Source organism: Tympanuchus pallidicinctus, unplaced genomic scaffold, assembly GCF_026119805.1.
Source record: "Tympanuchus pallidicinctus isolate F22 unplaced genomic scaffold, pur_lepc_1.0 scaffold12, whole genome shotgun sequence".
Taxonomy (NCBI): domain Eukaryota; kingdom Metazoa; phylum Chordata; class Aves; order Galliformes; family Phasianidae; genus Tympanuchus; species Tympanuchus pallidicinctus.
Window position 1 is genome coordinate 2,435,473 of NW_026294637.1, and position 19,486 is coordinate 2,454,958.

The 19,486-nt window shown below is 52.5% G+C and overlaps 1 protein-coding gene across 2 annotated transcripts in view; it reads left to right on the top strand.

The window, feature by feature from the left end:
* The window catches only part of IGDCC3 (immunoglobulin superfamily DCC subclass member 3), a 91,780-nt gene that overhangs the window by 378 nt on the left and 71,916 nt on the right, over positions 1-19,486 (top strand). The window contains exons 1-2 of one of the 2 annotated variants that reach the window (XM_052671724.1): positions 3,323-3,607; positions 11,904-12,209. In XM_052671724.1, the coding sequence (XP_052527684.1) occupies positions 3,544-3,607; positions 11,904-12,209 (370 nt within the window). In that variant the 5' untranslated portion in view covers positions 3,323-3,543. Of the gene's footprint in view, positions 1-3,322; positions 3,608-11,903; positions 12,210-19,486 lie in introns of those variants that run through there. The other variant, XM_052671723.1, reaches the window with a different exon arrangement.

The following is a 19,486-nucleotide window of genomic DNA, read 5'->3' on the forward strand; positions in this document are numbered from 1 at the left end:
ATCACTGCACTGAGCTCAAGGCTCTGGTCAGCTCAGTCGGTAAGCAGCCGGTATAGAACGCTGCCCAGCTCAGCTTGGTGGGAAGTGGCACAATGAGGCAAAGGGCTGTGATGCAGGGAGGTGGCTTGGGATGATGCTCCACAGCTGCACGCACCCCATACTACACTCTGCACTGCAAGCAATGTGTTATAAAGCAGTTATAAAGCCTCTCCCAGGCTTTCCAAACAGCAGCATGCCTCCGTGCAGTATTTTACAGCCATGCCTGAGGGAGAGAGGTCTGACCAAGGACATACAGCAACACCATGTCATCACCCCTCTGTCACACAGCCTGGGCTGATCCCAGCCACAGCCCTGAGCACGGATAGCAGAGTTTTCATGCTGAAAAGCAGCTTCCAGGAGCACTTCCCAGGAGCGGCAGAGCTCTGTACCTCCAGATGGGTGCCCTGATTTTGGCTCTCCTATGACACAGATCACAAAACAGACGTCAAAACCCCACCTATGTTTATGGAAGCGAAAAGCTCCCAGACTGTTAGCAGACAGGGAAACCACAGTTACACTGAGAATAATAAATGGAGTTAATTCAGACAGGTTAATCTCCCGCTTCGTTCCCTGAAATTACTAATGGTGTCTTGGGGACCTCAGTCTGCAATTAATTGGTGTAAATCAGGAGCACTTCTGGCACTGATAGAAGTTCACTGAGCAGGCGGTGAGCTGAGCCCTTGGAGCTGCTTCTCATGGAGGATAACTTGGGTAACTTCTGAGGGGGACAACAGACAGATGGTGCTGGGACCCCTCTGCATGAGGGGCCGTTTTTCAAATTTCTGCTCACAGCGTGATAAACAAATTCCTGAGTCCACCACTACAAAACTTTTTAAGCCCTCATAGTTACAGAAGAGCACAGAAAAACATGAGTGCTCCAGATGCTGTCCTCAAGTAACTCTAAGAAAGGCTGCAAACTTGCATTTTTCTTTGAAAATCTCATTGCTTTGAACATGAGTCCCATTGTTGGGCACACTTGGGATTTCTAAATGTGACACCAGTGGTGTCACCCATGTCAGCTGCAAGATGTGGGCTGCACTGAGCCGTGCCCTCGAAGAGATGGCTGCCTGTCCCCAGTCCTGTGTCCTGCCACTGCCACCCTTGCCATCACCTACTCACAGGAGCAAAAGCATCCAAAATCAGGCTTCTAGGGGAAAGAAGCACTACAAAACACACTGTGGTGGGTTGGGTTTTTTGTTTTGTTTTTTTTGTTTGTTTGTTTGTTTCTTTTGTTTTTTTTTCCCTTAGAATTATTGATTCTGACAAGAAATCCTTGGGGCTAGTCAGATTCTGGAGATGTTTACCACACTGGTAGCGTCCCTGGAGCTGCTATGAGCCTGTAGTGGCTGTGAGTGATAGAGAAATGCTTGCATGGTGGCAGCCAGGGAGACGGCTGGGGAGCAGGAAGCAGGAGCAGAGTTTGTGCAAAAGGTCAGCAACGGTGCAGGAATTCAGATGTTCCTGAGGGGCCAACAGGGCCAGTTCAGCCCAGAGCAAATTCTTCCCCACTGAAAGCAACTTCTTACAGATCAGTTCTACTCTAAATGAGCAAACCTTTAATGTGGAGCAGATGCAGTGACGTCTCCTTTCCATGCTAACCGGCTCCACCGCATCAGAGCGCACCATCCAGGGAGCTGTCTCTATCCATTGCCTGTCTTTACAACGTGTTCTCATCAGTTTCTGACCCAGGCAGGATTAGTAACCTGTTTTGGTGCAAAGAATTAGACTTAAGATCTAATTCTGTTGTTTTTCTTTTTTTCCTGTTGTCTGCCCCCTCTGCCCTCAGACAAACACACAAAAGACTTTGAGCGGTCACTGAAGAGATGACTTCACTAACGATGATTATGATGAGTGGAAGTTGTGTTTGCAGAGAGGGGCAGAGTATTGGGCAGCACCAGTGGAAGGACTGGTAGCACTGGAACAGGCTGCCCAGGGAGGTGGTGGAGTCTCCTTCTCTGGAGATGTTCAAGACCTGCCTGGATGCCTACCTGTGCGACCTGCTGTAGGGAACCTGCTTTGGCAGGGGGTTGGACTCGATGATCTCTGGAGGTCCCTTCCAGCCCCTACAATTCTGTGATTCTGTGTCAGCAAGGTACTGTTCTGGCATTAGGGCTGAGAGCTGGGCAGCGTTGTTACCTCATTTCATGACATAAGCTGGGACGCTATCTTCAGGCTGCTGTAGGATTTAGGCACCTCATCCCCTGCTGAGTCCTTCCTCGCTGGGTTGTTCATCGAATACAAGAGCACCTTCAAAGGCAGTATGACTGTATGACTCACCCAGCTAAGTCACATCATGGTGCTTAGAATGAGGAGCGCTGGGCTGGGACAAGCCAAGCTGCTGCTTTGTCACGCCTGTCCTCTGTGCCTCCCCAGATTTGGGATCTCTTCCCAGCTGCCACCCTGCAACCGCACTGCCCCGCTCTTTGCAGATGCAATTCTGCAGTTGGTTGCACTGACAACCAACTCAGTGGGCAGTCTGGGTTTCCAAGATAGCCTGAGGATGAAACCCACGACAGAGCAGTCTGAAGCTGCTCCATCTCAACAGCGCCTTTTCTCTTTGCAGCCCAGTTTAACACCAGGTTTGTGGTTACCATCCCTGTAGGCGGGTAAGAGGCAGCCCCCAGGTGCGAGCACAGCTGAGGCAATCACGAGGAAGCACTGCAGCCAAGAGCTCTGAGCTCACCGTGTGCTGCAGGCCTGGGCACCATTTCCAACACAGGGACTGAGATCGACGGGTGCAGCGAGGGGCCAGGCCTGAGGCAGCCACGATGAGAACACCCCCGACATCCCCTAAGCCCTATGGTTTACTTTGTGGTAGCAACAGTAACGAGAAGACGGTTGCACTAGATGATCTGACAGGTCGTTTTTAACCTTGTGATTCTACTGATCGCATGGGCTGCCCCAGCCAACCGCCACCTGTGGGGAAACAGCGGCGAAGGGAGAGCAGTCAGGAGACCAGGGAAGATGGTGAGACATCATGAGGGAATGCCGCTCAGAGGAAAGCCGTGAGGCAGCTGCGGCGAAGAGACCGAGCAGTAGCGAAGGGAGACCGGAGAGGACAGATGCCTCGGCGGTGATCCACGGGGCAGCTCGGGCGAGGAAGACCCTCACAGGAGAACGGCGGTGGGAGACCCCCGAGGCGGCTCTGCTGAGGGAACACCGGCAAAGCACAGCCCCGAGGGACGGCGCGGCGCCCACGCGATAGGCGCGCGGCCACGCAAGATGGCGCAAGGCGCTGCCCGCCCCCGCCGGCCCCGCTCCCTCAGCACCGCCCCCCGCCCGCCCGGCGCGGCGGCGTGCTCGCTCGGAGGGGAGCTGCGCTGAAATCCGCTTTTTGCTTTCTTCACCCCCGTTTTCGGTTGTTTGGTGTTCTTTTTTTTTTTTTAGTTTTTCTTTCTCTCTTTCTTCTCTCCACTGGAGGGTGGCTCTCGCCTCTCTCCTCTCCCTCCTGGGCCGCTCCCTCTCGGTGGGGCGCGGGGAGCCGAGCCGCCCGCCCGGGATGCCATGGCCCCGCGGGGCTCCGCGCTGCCCGCCCGCCTGCTGGGGCTGCTGCTGCTCTGCTGCGGAGGTAAGGGCGTGGGGAGCGGCGGGACCTGCAGCCGTCGCCGCTTTCTGTCCGTCGGTCGGTTCCTCACCCCCCTTCATTGAATGGGCTCAGCCCCCGCTCCGCGCTCCGTTCTGGGACCCCCCGCCTCTCCCGGTCCCTTCCCCGCCTGCGGCCACCGCCGCTCCGTCGGGCTCCCGTTGGGCTGAGCGGGGCCCGGCGCCGCCCGCGGTACCGTCCGTACGTGGGATGGAAGGACGGGGCCGTGGGGCTGAGATTTCGGGGCTGCCGGACGGAGCGGCCCCCGACCCGCTGGGGGCCCGGCCGCATTGAGCGCTGCGCCCGGCCGAAGCCGCGGCTGCAGGCATGAGACCGAGCGGTGCTTCGGCGGCCGTAAGAGCGGCACGCGCCGATCTGAACCCCGCGGTGCCGTGCCCGTGCTTCCCCGGCTCGGCGTGCAGCCCGTGCACCGCGCAGAGCTGCCTGCACGCAGCGCACGGGACGCTTCCCGCTGACACGACGCGGGGCTCGCGCTGTGCCGCGCTGCTGCGGAGCGGTGCTGCCGCGCGGTGCCTCCCGTGCCCTCTTTCTGCTCAGCAGCCGCGTAAAGCAATGCGGAAACTGCTTGAGACAGCCCGGTGCGGGCAGAGGCAGCGGAGGGTGCGGGAGATCGGCTGCGATGCGGGGCGTCCTGAGATGGGCTGCGGGCTGTTCCCGGCGCAGACTTCGCCACGTGGTTCGTGCTGGGAAACGGGAGCAACCTGCGGGGGATGCGAGGGGATGTGAAGGCATGGGTTCTGCCGCACTGCTGGGGTTGGCTGCAAATGTACCTCTTTTTTAAGGGGGAGAGAAAAGGAGAGAATCGTTGAAAGCAAAGCCTTACTGAGCTGGGTTTGCCCGGTTCTTTGCCTGCCGCTGTCTCCTTGTCCCGTGTTGCGTTCTGCTGCGGTTCGGTAGGGCAGCCCCTGGGCTGCGCGCTGTCCGGTTGTAAAGGACCAACACGGACGCTTGGCTCTGCGTGAGAAGTTTTGCAGCGCTGAGGTTTCCCCCCACCCTCGCTGTGTTTAGCAGTGAGGTACGGCTGCGTCCCAAACAGCCTCCTGCGGCCGGGGCAGAAGGGACGGATGGGGACGATGAGCGCAGGTGCTGGCCGGTGTGCTTCGCCCTTCCCGCCCGCTTGGCTCCCATTCGCGCGGCTCAAACGCAGCGCGTTGGATGCGCTCAGCACTGGGACTCTATTGCTTCTTCTTTTTTTCTTTCTTTTCTCCCCCTTAATTTCCTGGAGCTCTTTGTTTTGGTTGGTGGGCAGCTTTTTTCTTTCTTGCTGAGCCCAGCATTCAGAGGCAGACATAGGATACTAGGGCTGTGCTCAGTAGCAGCCTCGGAATTAAGCATCGTCATTTATATTTAAGTAGGCTTAACTTCTGAATTATTGAAGCCGTAAGCTTTCACTAAGTCCTGCTCTGCGTGGCTTTGTGTTTTTGGTTTTTGATGTGAGAAAGGACTTCCTTCTGCTAAATTGGTGTAACACAATACACAATTTTTTCTCAATATATCTAAGAAGGTATCTGGTATCATTTCCTCAGTACCGCTCAAAGACAGTGGATGAAATTCGAGCCCGCGTTTGAGTTTTGTTTCTCTTGAGGGGTCCAACAGGAGAAGCTCTGGGCACAGGGCTGCTGCTTTCCCCAGAGCAGGGCGGTCTGGGGGTCTGTGTGTGTCACTGGGACCGGTGCTGCGTTTGGGACCAGTGTAGGGCTTGTGTCTGCTGGTGCCACCCATACTCAGCTTCCTTTGGGGGATTTGAGAGCTAGCTGAAGGATGGGGCTGCAGGGCAGGTTGGTGCCCCCACTCCACCTTGCCACCCCCAGCACAGGGAGCTGGTAATGCTGCACTGATCGGATGGCTCTTTGCCTTGTTACTTGTCATGCACATTGCGAGCTCCTGCTCTCGTTAGGAGTGGATGGTGGCAGAGTATCCAAAGTTGCAGCCTGGGTCCCTGCCTCTCTTTGCTCGATCCCAGTTTTGGCTGCTGCACCCCTGTGCAGGCAGTGCAGAGCAGCCCAGCAGAGAGCTGCAACACCTTTCCCCCGTCGCATGTGTACATGAGAAAGCCTCCTGCTTCCTTTCCCTCTGCCTGAGCTTTGCTCCCTGTGATTTCTTGCTCTGCAGAGCCCCATTTCACAGCACACACAGTGCTGAGCATTGACCCCCTGCAGCCCAAACCTGGGGCTCGCAGCCCCATCTCCTCCCATCCCACTTTCCAACAGGAACACCTTTGTGTGTAACGCTGGGGCAGCAAAGCCGTGCGGGGACCTTGTGCTGGTTGTGATGGCAGTGTGACGTGGGGCAGTGGGGCAGTGGCTATCACACAAAGCTGCTGCCAGTGTTGGTGTGGCCCCAAAGCCACGTGCTGCCCCAGAGGTCCCATTCCATAGCAGCAGCGGATCTGGGGCAGGAGATGCTTCTCCTGTGTCCCCTTCCCCCACCATCATTTCCTCGTGCTTTGCGCTCCTGGGCTTCTGACCCCGGATATTGTCCTTTTATTTGATCTAACAGAACAATGCCGGAGCCCCCCTCTGCAGATGAAGAATTCCCACTGAAATCAGCTGAATAGTGCTGGGCAGGAACACGAACGGTCTGCTCAAAATTACTTTGAAATCACAAACTTATTTGAACTTTACTGGAGCTTTTAGTTTTACAGAGTTTAGAAACTAATAAATTATGGAGCGGGGCTCATGAAAACCTACCCGAGCTTGGTTTATCCAAAAGAATATGCAACATTTTGGTTTTGCAAGAAAATAAAAATAATTGTTTGCACGTGTTCAGGAGCCATTGGCAAGCACATAAAACCAATGGTTTAAGGAGGCAAACATGTCAATAATCGCACTTTAAGAGAAGAGGGAGGCACGTTGGCAAAGCGCACAGCGTGCTGCTCTGCCTTGCTTCTGCATCAAGAGGAGCCCGCTCACTTATCAGCCAACGTGCTCCTGTGCTGGTAACTTAAAGCCAGAGTGGAGGATTTGCTGCCTTTCTGGCTTTTTGCACATGGGGGATGTTTCTGTATGAGGAACTTTGCTGCTGGAACCTGAGAGTGCACAAAACAGGAGAGGAGTGGTTGGGTTTCACTCTGCTTTTGGACCTAAGGGAGTGCTGCGGTGCTCAGCTGTGCGTTGAGATGACTGAGGTGGTGTTTCCCTCCATCCCAAATTTCAGAGCTGTGGGGTGGGAGGTGATGGAGCAGAGGGGGAGGGAAGCGAAAGGAGGGAGGAGGGAATGGGGTGCTTCCTGAGAACGCGCTGTGGTGAAGGCTTTTGAAGTGTTTAACACGTGCAGAAAGCTCTGTGCCTCCAGAAGGACCTTGCCTCTCCCTGTGCATTGCGTGCTCCTGCCCACCAGCACTGCACACAAATCTCAGGGCGATGCGATGGGACCCGGTGATGTCGGGGTGCCTGTGGCCATGCCGAGCCCAGCTCCGCATTCATCCTTTCTCTCCCTGGTCATTCTGTGTTTGTATGAGAGGTGAGATCAGGTTGGGGCTGCTGACCACATGGGGAACGGATAACAGCATGGGGCTGCTGTGTGCTCGGGGTTCCTTCCTGTGGGTAGAGCTGTTAGCACGAAAAGGGTCTTTGCCCTTTCCAGCTCCACTGCCAGGCTGTGCCCTTTCTTTAGGGCTCATGGAGCGTGTCCTGGAAGGGCCCTTTGTGCTGGGAATGCTTCCTGCTTCCACTCTGTGCTTAACAAGCAGCCTCCTGGGATTGGCCCGATCTGGTCTCAAACATCTGAAAATTATTTGGAGCCGTTTCTGTGCCTCTCTGAGTGGGGTTTGCCTTCCCTGGATGAAACCCAGGGCGGAGATGCTGGCTGCGTGGCTGAACTTGGCATCAGGTGGCCAAGATCTCCTGTTATCCCCACAGAGCCTCCTGCAGTCCCATAGCAAGTGGGTACCTGACGGAGAAATCACTTTGCGTAGCCTCTGTCCGAAAGGAAAGGGAATAAGAAATTCTGAGCCAGTAAACTTTACTGCCAGCAAGACGTGGGGCATGCTGCAGCCTATTCTCCTCTTCTTTGCATGTAAATTTTTTCTGGATGCCCTAAAGAGCCAATTTGCACTTTACTGCAGTGTAGTGCTTTTCTCGTTAGTGTCTAGGTCAGCCTGGAGGAGATTTAAGGGGCACCAGCTGGGTTTTTAGGTTGCCAATTTCATCAGCTGAAACCTGTTTTAATCTGCAGGAGAACGCCTTTCAGCTGTGGAGAGCTGCTCCCTCCACCTTTTTGCATTTGCAGGAGTGCTTAAAAATAAAAGCACCAACAGTAAGCAGCAGTTGTAGTGTGTTGGGCCATCCCAACCTGCCCTGCTCCCGTGTGCTTTGTCCTAACACCAACCCACAGCCCCAGATCTCTGCTCATGAGTGGGGATGCTTTCTTTTGGCTGTATTGAAGCAGGACCAGAGCATAACCTTGGTGATGGCTGCTGGTGGGGCGCTGCTGATTTATGCTGCGTTGCATTGGGAACAAACACAGTAAATCAGGGGAGGGCACACGAGAGCTTTCTGCTCACACAAGGACGTGCTGCTGGGACAGGGCTGGGTGCAGGGCAGGTCGGTGCACCAGGGCGAATTGTAGGGTCGTGGATGTGTTGGAAGGGACCTTAAAGATCGCCCAGTCCCACTGCAGTGGGCTGATTGCCCTCACCACGTTGGGTTGCCCAGGCCCCATCCGTGACCATGGGCAATGCAGGGATCCTGCCCCAGGATGTTGGGAGCTGGGCCTTTGGGATTGGCATTCCCGGTAGGAATAGGAGGAATTTTTCACACAGAGGTGGTGAGGCACTGAACAGGTTGCCCAGGGAGGCTGTGGATGCCCCGTCCCTGGAGGCATTCAAGGCCAGGCTGGATGTGGCTCTGGGCAGCCTGGTCTGCTGGTTGGCAGCCCTGCACATAGCAGGGGGTTGGAAGTGGATGATCATTGTGGTCCTTTGCAACCCAGGCCATTCTACCACTCTGTTCTATGGGATTGGTTTTCTTGGTGGATTGCTGTACCTTTCCAAAGAACAGGACAGAAAGCCAACGCCACGTTTCCCAAATGGAAAAGGACAATACTCAGATATGAGCGAGTCCTTTTGAAGCTTTGAGCATGAATCACAGTGTCAAGTGAAAAATAATTAAACTTTTTTTTTTTTTTTTTTTTAAATATACTTCAAAGTGTCTTTTAAGCTTCCCATTAATTCCAAGTTCTTTCTCTCAGCACTAAATAAATCTCTTGGTTCAAAAGCACAAGTGCTAATTGGTTTCTCTGAGTATGCCTGTCTGCTTGATCAATAGGGGAAGTAGTTTTTGTTAAATATTTGCACATATCGTCTCATATTGTGTAGCTCAGGGAGATGGTAAATGTTTCTCAAAAGGAGACTTGTAGGGTGAGGGTTCCAATAATTTTCTCGTGGCCTTTATGTCAGAGCTGATGAGGCTTCCTCCCTTCATCCTTCTGTAGGAGAGAAGGAGGTTGTCCAGCGAAGGGCTGGGGCTCTGATGGGTGATCTCCTCACCTCCAGCCCCGTGCCTGCTTGCAGGAGAGGCACTGCAGAGCATAATGCTTCAGGGCTGGGGCCCGGGATGCCGTGTGGGATGGGCAGGTTTGGTACTCAGCCCGTGGCTGGGGCTTTTAGACTCTATAGGGAACGCATATGACCTCAGTGATTTCCTCTCTCACAATTAGTCGCACTTTTGCTGTTTCCATGCATGTTCAGAGCATCATTTGCTTCCTTTCCATCATTTCTGTGCCTCGCTGCTGCCTGGTCAGGTATTGCTGCTAATGGAGCTGCTGCCCCTCGTCCCCAGTACCTCATCCTGCTGCCTTCACCTCTTATCCCAGGTCTGGGGTCTGCTTTGAGGACTGGTGTCCCCACAGTGCCCGTTTGGAAGGCCAGACCTCAGCTTCATCTGTTCAGAGCCCAGTTCTTGAAATCCATGCTATTTGTGAGTAATCCCACTGAGTGGAAATTCCCACTGTGCTTACAGCCAAGTGGATGCAGGGAAATATTTCAAAGAGGACAAAACGTGTAAGGTGCCCAGTTCCTACCATGTCTTGTGCCCTGCTTTCTTCAGATCAGCTGTGCAGCAGCCCATGGGCCCCAGGCTGGGCAGTTTGTGGGCTGGTTTCTCGTGCTTGTTCCTTATGCTGTGCAGCACTGGATGGGGCAGCGTCCCAGAGCTTATATGGGGTGTTGGGGTGAAGGACGGAGCTTGGCTTCTCCCTTAATCCCATATTAGCACTTGTTATCTGTCTGATGTAAGGAGGGGCTGGGCTTCCCTCTCCTCATGCATCCCATCAGCTGGTTGCCTTGCCCTGAAGCTCAGGAAAGTGGCAGTGGGATTTCTTCAAGGACAGAAAAGCATCCCAGGAGCCAGAATTTGGGGTGCTTCTGGTGCTGTCAGGCATCTGTAGGGAACAAAGCAGTCGATGTCCTGTGTCACCCCTGGAGGCACAGTCCCAAGGAGACCCCAGGAGCAGCCAGCAGCCGTCCCTGCCCCACTTTGTGTCCCACCAGTCCTAATTGTGAGTGCCCTCACTGCTGCTGCTTGAGCAGCCCATGGTTTGGATGCAGACCGAATGTTTATGGAGGTAAACATGATTATCTCCAATCACACGCCTTAATGATGGTTATTATAATGACAGCTATTGTGGGAAGGGCATGTAATTATGTTGATTCTTCCTTACTTCCTTTATTGTACGTATAATAACAAGCTGTTTTATCTGAGAATACAGGGGAGCTGGGGGAAGATGGGGCATTTAATTCATTAGGATTTGTGTTGGTTGCTTTCTTTTGGTTGTCTTTTAGGTTAAATCCTAAATTCCTGGTCAGTCTGTAGAGAGCCAGAAGCTCAGAGGGGAGGCAGGAGGAGGTCCCTATCCTGCATAACACGGAGTGGGGCCCCAGCATGGTTGATGCTGATGAGGCTCTGTCCACTTTGCAGAAAAATGCAGAGCATTCATCTCAATTCCTTAATTTTCATAAAGTAATTGATGGCTTTGTGCTGGCTGCAGTGTAACTTGCAGAGAGGACCCCAAGGCTATCTCGTAAAGAGAGCAGTCACGGCGAGCGATAGATCACTGAGATGGCTGGGGCTAGCCTGACGTTTTAAGACTTAATGGGTTAATAAAGTGTGTGCTTTAGGTGTCTGTCACTAAGTAGAGTTTGTCCATTCCCTGCACACACTCATACCTTGACAGCAGTACCTTTGACCTGCCTGCACTACCCCGGCCTTCTTTGTCTGCTCCGTCCATCTGCCTTGGCTCAGGTTGCACTCAATGTTTATCCCCCGTAATCCAATTTAAGTTGCTGTAGAAAGCAATGGGGATTTGCAGAAAGAAAGAAAAAAATCGCGCTGGGTTTGCAGAGCAAAAAAAAAGACAGGCATTTTTTCTTTTTTTCCTTTTTTTTTTTCTCCCTTCTTTTAGGATAGCTCTCTCCTACTCCTCCCATGCATTAACGATCTGCTCTCCACCCAGTTGGACCTTTCTCGTGGTGGGATCCTGGCCGTGCTGGGGTCTTCCAGAGGCAGGCATCCCAAAGACCATTCTGTGGCCTCTGTCTGCTGGGAGATGTTGGCCACGTGCATCCCAGTTCTGCAGGAAGCCGTGGCATTGGGCCCCTGGAGCCCAGGGGAAGGGGGAAGCTGGGTGTCAGAGCAGAGCTGTGGGAGCTGCACCAAAAGAACAGCCAGAATGGTTTTCCCTGTGCTTGGAAATACCACTTTTCTTGCTCTTCTGGAATTTCTTCATTGCTCTTCCCTTAAAAAAAATTAAAAAAATTGCCTCCATCACTATGTTTACGCCCTTCAAATATTTATATGACTCCTGTTTCTTGGTCTTTCATGTCAGTGTGTGTTTTGGGCTAACCTTTAAACAACAGCTCTATTTCTGTCGCCTTCTGTAGTGCCTAATCATGGTTGTATGGCAAATTACACCCTAAAAAGGGGTGCTGGACCAAATGAAGCACAGCAGGCCAAAGACATAGAGTTTAAACGTTCAGTTGGCAAAAGAAGTAAAGGAGTGTGCATCTGTGTGATGGGAAGGGGGGGTTTGCCTGTTGTTGGGGCAAATTCTGCAGTAACTTATCTCAGCCTTGGAGGGCTGTGTCTGTGGATGTGCCTTTGGAAACCAAACCTGGGACTTCGAGGGCAAAGCCTTTGGATGCAAAGCACGCCCAAAGGTTGCTTATTTTTCTGGAACGTTAATGGCCTGTTAGCTGCCTTAGTGTTGACTGTCGCTTCATCTTGTTGCTGATGTGTTGCCCTTCTCTCTCCTCGCTTTTCAGATTTCGGTCACTCCTCTGAGCTGGCGTTCGTTGTGGAGCCCAGCGATGACATAGCGGTGCAGGAGCAGCCCCTGATCCTCTACTGCCAGGTGGAAGGCATCCAGCCCATCACCATCACGTGGCGCAAGAACGGCGCCCTGATTGTGGACAGCGAGAACGCCTTCATGTTGGCCAACGGCTCGCTGTACGTCTCCCGCTTCCAGAGGGTGAGGGGAGACGGCTCCTCCGACGAGGGCGAGTACGACTGCATGGCACAGAACCATTATGGGCTGGTGGTGAGCCGGAAGGCGAAGATCCAGGCAGCGAGTAAGTAGGGGCTTTGCCCTGCCTGCGCCTCGTGCTGTGGTTCTGCTGTGGGCTCTGGTTTTGCTGGGAAGCGTGGTGTGACGGTGATAGGACAAGGAGAAATGATTTTAAACTGAAAGAACGGAGATTTAGGCTAGGTGTCAGGTGGAAATTCTTTACTCAGAGGGTGGTGAGGCCCTGGCACTGCTGCCCGGAGAGCTGTGTGTGCCCCATCCCTGGAGGTGCTCAAGGCAGGGGTGAATGGGGCCCTGAGCTGGTGGGGGCAGCCAGCCCACGGCAGGGAGATTGAAACCAGGGTCAGCTTTGCAGCTTGATGGACTCTGCTTGGCAGGCAGTACTTCCCAAACCAGAGACGAAGACCTTCAGAAGGTCATGGTTTCTCTCATTTTGTTATTTAAGACAGGCAGTGTGGAGGCAGCGAGGTCTTATTTACTATCAAGCGTGGCAGTGCCTTTGGGGGCAAGGCTAACAACACCAGACAGATAGTCTGGTGGGTGAGCCTGGAGGAGGAGAGAGATGAAAATGTCAGCGAGGGAATGAAATTTAAAGGTGGGGGAGGAAGAATTACAGGGCTGGCTGCAACTCCAGCCCCTTGCATCTGGAAATGCTGCAGTGGCTGTGGTCCTCTTGGGGTGTCTGCTGTTGGACTGGATGATCCAGCAGGTTGTTTCCAACCTTGTGATTCTGGTGACTTTCCCCCTTTGCCAGCTCTGGTTGTGGATCTGTCCTGAGACTGAAGCAGAGCTCAGGAGCTGCTCACTGTGGCTTCTGTCCTTGTGTAGATGGCTTTGCTCTCAGACTGCTGCTCATCCTTTTTGCTTGTAATGAGAAGTTGCTGCTAAGTATAATTTCTGTAAAGCTGGGAACATGGGTATCCGATAAGATCCTGAGACCTGGCCAAATGCTGATCTGTTAAATTAAGTGTTATTGAATTGTCTTCCAACTTGTTTGGAAGGTGGCTATCGCTGTCCTTAGCGTGCAATCCCCTTACTACTACTTCCATTGTATATGCAAGCTACCCCATGCTTTCTTGGTGCAAAGCAGAAAAGTCTATGGCAAAGTATGGGGCCAGACCCAGGGTCCCCTGGTGGCAGAACCCAGCCTGGGGGGCCCTTTGAAGCTCTGCGTCCCGCTCCCCGCTGCGCTGGGGTCCGCTGGCAGCCCACCAAGGGAACACTTCAGCCCTTGTGTATAACAATTCCCAAGTGCATGAAGTGGCCATCTGCAAACCTAGCTTTTCAGTAGTGTAAGAAATGACATTGTCCAGGAGCCAAGGGCTTTGGGTCCGTGCCAGATTAGCAGCTGGATCTAAAACTTGTCAGTCTTGCAGTGCTAAACCTCAGAGCGCTTTTGTGAATGGCTCTGGCATTTATGAGCTGGGAGCTGGCTGACGTGCAAGCACAGTGTCAGACTTCTCAGACCTGTAAACAGGAGACATGAGAGCCAGAGGAATTACCTTTGGGATAGCAGATTGTCAATAAACACTGTTATCTCGGCTGTGGCATCAATATGTATGTGATGTGCTGTGTGTCCCCGAATAGCATTTCCTTTCGTAGCCATCTTCGTGTGAATCAAAACATAAAAGGGATCACTCTGAAGATGCTCAGAAGCCCATTCTGTCTTTAGGCTCTGAGAAAACGTCTGGGTGAGGCCAGCACAGAGTGTAGGGCACCTGGCCTTGATGCCACAGCTTCTACTGATAACAGGAGTGACTGGGGAAAACTGTGGGCAGGTGTAACCTGCTGCCCTACTCAGCTCCTGCTGTGATGGATGGCAGCGCAGGGCTCGCTTCTACCTCCTGAGAGCAGATCCCAGCTGTCCCCTCAAGCCTCTGTATCTCAGGGTGGTTACCTGCAGGTAACAGCGATCTTCCATGCTCCAGATAATCAAATCAAACTAAGGGTTGTCAGCTGCATCTTAGGGGAGCACTGCATTGAAGCCATGGGTGCTGGCTGCCTGGAAGAAAAAAGCCACGCGCTGAGCAGCCCTGTGCAGAGCAAAGTAAACACTGCCAGCAAGTAAAACCTCATCCCAGTGCTGATCTCTTCTTCCCTCTGAGCCTGACATCTGAGCACAAAAGCAAAGGAGAAACAGAAACCTTTTGCAAACAGAAATCTTGAAAGTTGATCAAGGCCGTGCTACTGAGGAATAAAAGGGATCTGACAGAGCAGAGCCCCTCGAGAGCTCTGCTGCACTTTCTGCTGTCTTCAAAGGCACGCTGTTAGTCTCATATCACCGTTACAGACCCTGGCTTTGTATTATTGCTTGGAATATAATCTTCTTGGCTCGGAGGAATGTACATATTTGCATTCAGGAAATGTGGGTTGGATATCATATTTTTATGTTTCAAATGTACTCTGACAGTTGGCATGAAGCAAAGTTTAAGTGGAAGAATATGGGGCTCGCAGCCGCGGCGCGTGCGGCTCTGCTGGCGCTGGGAGGGCAGGTATCCCCTGGCAAAGAGACCACAGCTTTGGCACAGGCTGTAAACCACCGAGGTGCTGCAGTTTGTAACTGTGCCACGGTGATAGGTGTGTGTAGAAGTGGGAAACGGGGCAGCCTGTGTTGTCAGTCCCATCCGCCCCGGATCTTATTACTCCCCTGCCTCAGTTTCCCCATGGAGCGAACACGTCTTAAAACCTTCCTCCTCCAAATGGGCTGATGAAATTGCCTGAAGTCTTTGGGAATTTCTGTATTTTGTCCCTAATAAGCAAAGGTACGGAGCGGAGGGAAGCAGATCTTGTCTGTTCTGTGGGTTGGCAAGTTGTGTGTGAAGCACGTTGCTCATATTTTTGTGCTGTCACCTCCTTTTGAATGACTGTGCAAGCAGTGCACACGTGGCTGAGCCAGGCAGGAGCCTCAGCATTCCCACCCTCTGCCTGGCACACTGCTTGGAGTGCCCTCGGTTGGCGTCTCTGCTCCTGTTCAGAGCCTGGTGTGGAGGTTGAAGAGGTGGAATGTGGCGTGTTTTTATGATCTGATCAGCTTATTGAATGCAGATCTTTTCCCTAATGGCAGTTTCATGATTTCTCATGACTCGGTGCTGTTTTAATTAGTATCAGTTTGATGTTTTCCTGAGGCAGCGGTGTCCAGGAGAGCCTGGCTGTGGGTGAAGACACCCCCTGAGCTCTGCACCCACTCCTTTGGAAGCTCCCTGACCCACAGCCACCTGTGGCTCTCTTACAGCTCTGCCTATTGATTCCACTTTTCTTCTCACTGCTGCCCTTTGCTCAGCTCAGCCTTCCTCATGTTGTCTCGTGGCATTTCCAGCCCTTTTGCCAATGCTGTAATTTGATGGAGCTGGCTCTGCATCATCATAAATCACAGCCCGGCCAGTGAAGTAAGACCCATTGATTATATCACTCAATAACAAGCAGTTACCACTAATTGGAAATCACCATCTAACTGGGTATTGGTTCAGGCTCTGCACGCATCCAGCCTGAGAGTAGCAATTTTCACTGTTTGATCTGGTGCTATTAAAAAAAGATTAGAAAAGAGGAAGTAAGTCAATCGTGCAACTTGGATCCAGAGACATTTCTTGAAGCTTGTTGAAACGGGCCCAGCGTGTGACAGCTTGGGTGTGAGAGCAGCTCTGGACAGACCTGGGCTGGCAGTGCCACACTCCTCCTTTGCCTTGCCATCGGGGACCAGTCATCACCTATCTTAGCACCGTGCATCCCCTGTGCCCACAGGGCTCCCTTACCCCTTCCCTTCTGCATCTAGCCCTGTATCCCATTCCTCCATCCCCCCGGTCATTCTCAGCCTATCTTGGGGTCACCTGCTCTCCCCACAGACTCCCAGGCCGAGGGTCTGGAGGCCGTTTACAAAATATAAAAAGAGGGAGGTCTGCTGAATATGCATGCTCACGAGTTGTTTTCCCTGCTAAGCTGCTGCTGAGGGGAGGAGGTTGCGAGTTGTGGGGTTTTCCAAGCAGCCCACTTCTTCCCATGGGTTCAGCTCCTCTGCGCGGAATACATTCAGGGTTTAACCTGCAGCCCCTTTTCCAGGCTCTGGGGTGGTGGGAAGAGCTGCTGAGCCCAAATAATGGCAGCATTTATAAGAGTGTAGAGACAAGAAGGAAGTCTAAAAGGATTAGAGAGAGACAAAGGGGGCTGATTATTTTATGGGTCACAATACAAGGCATTAGAGGGAGATCACAAAGGGATGTAATTACAAAAGAAGGCCATACTGGGGGGATCAAACCAGGCTTAGAGTGGGAAATGTTTTTACACAGTTTTGTTCCACTCATTATGAAGTTAGCATTTAAAATTAAGGTTTATATAAGGTGGCACCAAATTTGTCACCAGCGTATTTCCTGGGCAGTGCCACTGTGGGACGCAGGCTGAGTCTGGGAAGTGAGACCTTAAACACATGGGTTTGCTATGGGATTTTCTGTGCCTTCCGTGTGAGCGGAGCCCTGGCTGTCACCTGTGCTTGCACCGTGCGAGGCTGTTCTCACTGCTGGGATGGGATGCTGTTGTGGTGGTCTGTTCTGGGGTGTGAGACACGTGCTGGTGGGAAAGAATGTGTCCTGGTGTCACATTGCTGCTTTGTAGATACAGTTGTGCTCCTCCCAGCAACTTCTGGCTGTTGTTCACTTGCGGTTTATCACAGTTTAACATCCAGGGCTGCGTACCAGGCTTCCTGCACTCACACACACAGTTGTGTTTGCATTTAATGCTCTTTCTTATCTGGTGCTGAATATTGAGTTTGAGCAGAAGGGCTTCATGTTGATACCTGCTGTGCTTCTCTGGCTGGTCATAGAATCATAGAGTGGCTTGGGTTGAAAAGGACCACAATGATCATCCTGCTGTGTGCAGGGCTGCCAGCCAGCAGCCCAGGCTGCCCAGAGCCACATCCAGCCTGGCCTTGAATGCCTCCAGGGATGGGGCATCCACAGCCTCCTTGGGCAACCTGTTCCAGTGCTTCACCACCCTTCCTCCTAAGCTTCCTCCTAAAACTTCCTCCATCTTCCTGATGTCTGTGCTCTGTGTGCTCACAGGTCTTGGTGAACCCAGCACAAATTCTGGGTGTGTAGCAGTGGTTCTCAGGGGGGAAAAATTCCCGACAGGAGCTACAGGAAAAGAGAAGGAAAAAATAAAATGGAGTGGAGCAAAAAGACAGAGAGGCTTCCAGGGGAGGGAGATGATGGTGAGTGGGCTCTTTCCCTTCACCAGCTCTTCCTGCTGCCTCCAGGACACTCTGGCTCACATGATGCTGCCTCTTACATCTACACTGTGGCCCCACATGTGCTGCAAAGCAAACACACAGATTTAGGAGCCACTGGGGGGAGCGGGGAGATTTGGCTGGCAATTCTTGTCGATTTGGGGGATTAAAAGAGTTTATCACTTAACTACCCGCCACATTTCAGTGTCTGCATCTAAGAGCCAGAATCCATCCTGAGACTCGAGCACATTATAAGGCCATATTTCTCTCGGCTGCTCATTTCGTAGCAGTGTGATAGTTATTTAAATATCATCTCACACTTCTCCACAAGGCTTCTGACGTAGATGCGCCAACCTTCGCTCCAGCAATGTTATCTCTCATATAGTGGGTTTGCACTGCAGGCAGTAATGTCACTTAGTCATTTATAGAAAGCTCAGGGGAAATATATCAGAAGAATTTCATTAATGGTAGCACTGTTGAGTTATTTGTCTCAATTAACTCTCGGAGCACAGAAATTCTGCCAGCTCTGCAGTGTGGGGATGCTCCCCAGTTCTCTGCCTTGGGTGTTAGCATGGTGCCACAGGTATGGCTTTCATTCTCATATCCTGAGAAAGGCCCAGCCCCCCAGCCAGCTGTGCCTCAGTTTCTCTCAATATGGGGTGATTTGCCCTTTGCAAATCCCTGTGCACGTCAGTGCTATTGCAAAGTGCTCTGAGCACGTTGGGGACAAGCTGGGGACCCACGTTAGCTGGGGAATTGTTTCATCTGTGTCTTTGCTTCACTGCAAGCCTGCCAAGAGGCCAATGCAGTGCTGGTGCTCAGGTGAGAGAGGAGATTGTGTTTCTGCTGCCCTTCATTGGCAAGGCTGTGAGTAGGAATTAACTTTCCAGTGTGTTTGACCATAGCAGTCGATGCTCTTAATCTGGTGGGTAACAGCAAGTATCTGCAAGTTAAAGGAAAGTGCTGCTGCTTTTTGCCTTGAAGCTCTGATGGTGCCTGTGACTCACAGTTACTGAAAATGACCAAAATACAAATAAATAAAGAGACGTAGGAAGCAGTCGGTAGAGACATCTCAGGGCTGTGTAGTTCACCCTGATCCCGCCATGAGTTTGGGAGTTGAGGACCCTGATTTGGGATGTTTGAGGTCATTGGGTGCATGAGCAAAGGCAGTCCCCCAGTGACCTCCATGCTTCCCCAGCATGGTGTGAAGCTGGGAGGGACAAATCAGTGAGCAGACGGCGGTTGGGATGCTGGATCCTGTCTTTTCTGCTTCACTTTTGGCTTGACCCTCCATCACAGCCCTGTTGCTGGGAAGGGGATCTGCTCCCACTCCTCCTTGGCACAGCATATGGTTTTCAGAGAGGTTCTTGCTTTAAACCCAATTTTACAGTTGGGTTGACTGAGGCAAAAGGAGGTCAAACGATTCGCCTGAGGTCACTCAATAAGTGGCTCAGATTAAATCTCAACTCACAGCGCTGCCCGTTCCCAGCGCTGGCTGCGCCGGCTGGACCAGATGGCCTTCTGAATGCAGCGTCAAGATCCTCGTTTTTTTCTCTACCTCATTGTTCTCCATTGTGGGCTTCTGAATGCAGGACCTTGAAAGTGAGAGTCGTTTGGATTTGCTGAGTCTGTTTAACGATGTGGATTTGCAGGACAGGGTTTCAGCACGCTGCTCGGCTACAGAGGTTGGAATTTTGCAGAGATTTTCCTCTTCGCTTTGGATTCCTGATATTGGAAGTCTCTCTGCTCCTACCAGCTAAAGGTGGACCCTTTACCTCTCAGCTGCAGTGCTATTGCAGGGTCCTGCTCCATGTGATGACTGTGTCCCGGTTTTGCCTCGCTGTGCTGTCAGTGCTGCCTGAGCTTCTCCTTGGCTCAGCCCTGGGATGGCACAAGGGCTCAGCACTGGGCTCTCCTGTCTGAATGATGCCATGTTCAGCTCTGGGAGCCTGCAGGCACTCGTGTCAGCTCTAGAAGCACAGGAGGAAGTGCTGACGCTCCCCTCGTGATCCCGTGGGGTGTCCCACACATCACTCCTGACAGCAGCAGGGGCCAGGCTGCAGCTGGAGCAGAGCAGTGATGTTGTGAGACGAGCTCCGTCCCCACTCCTC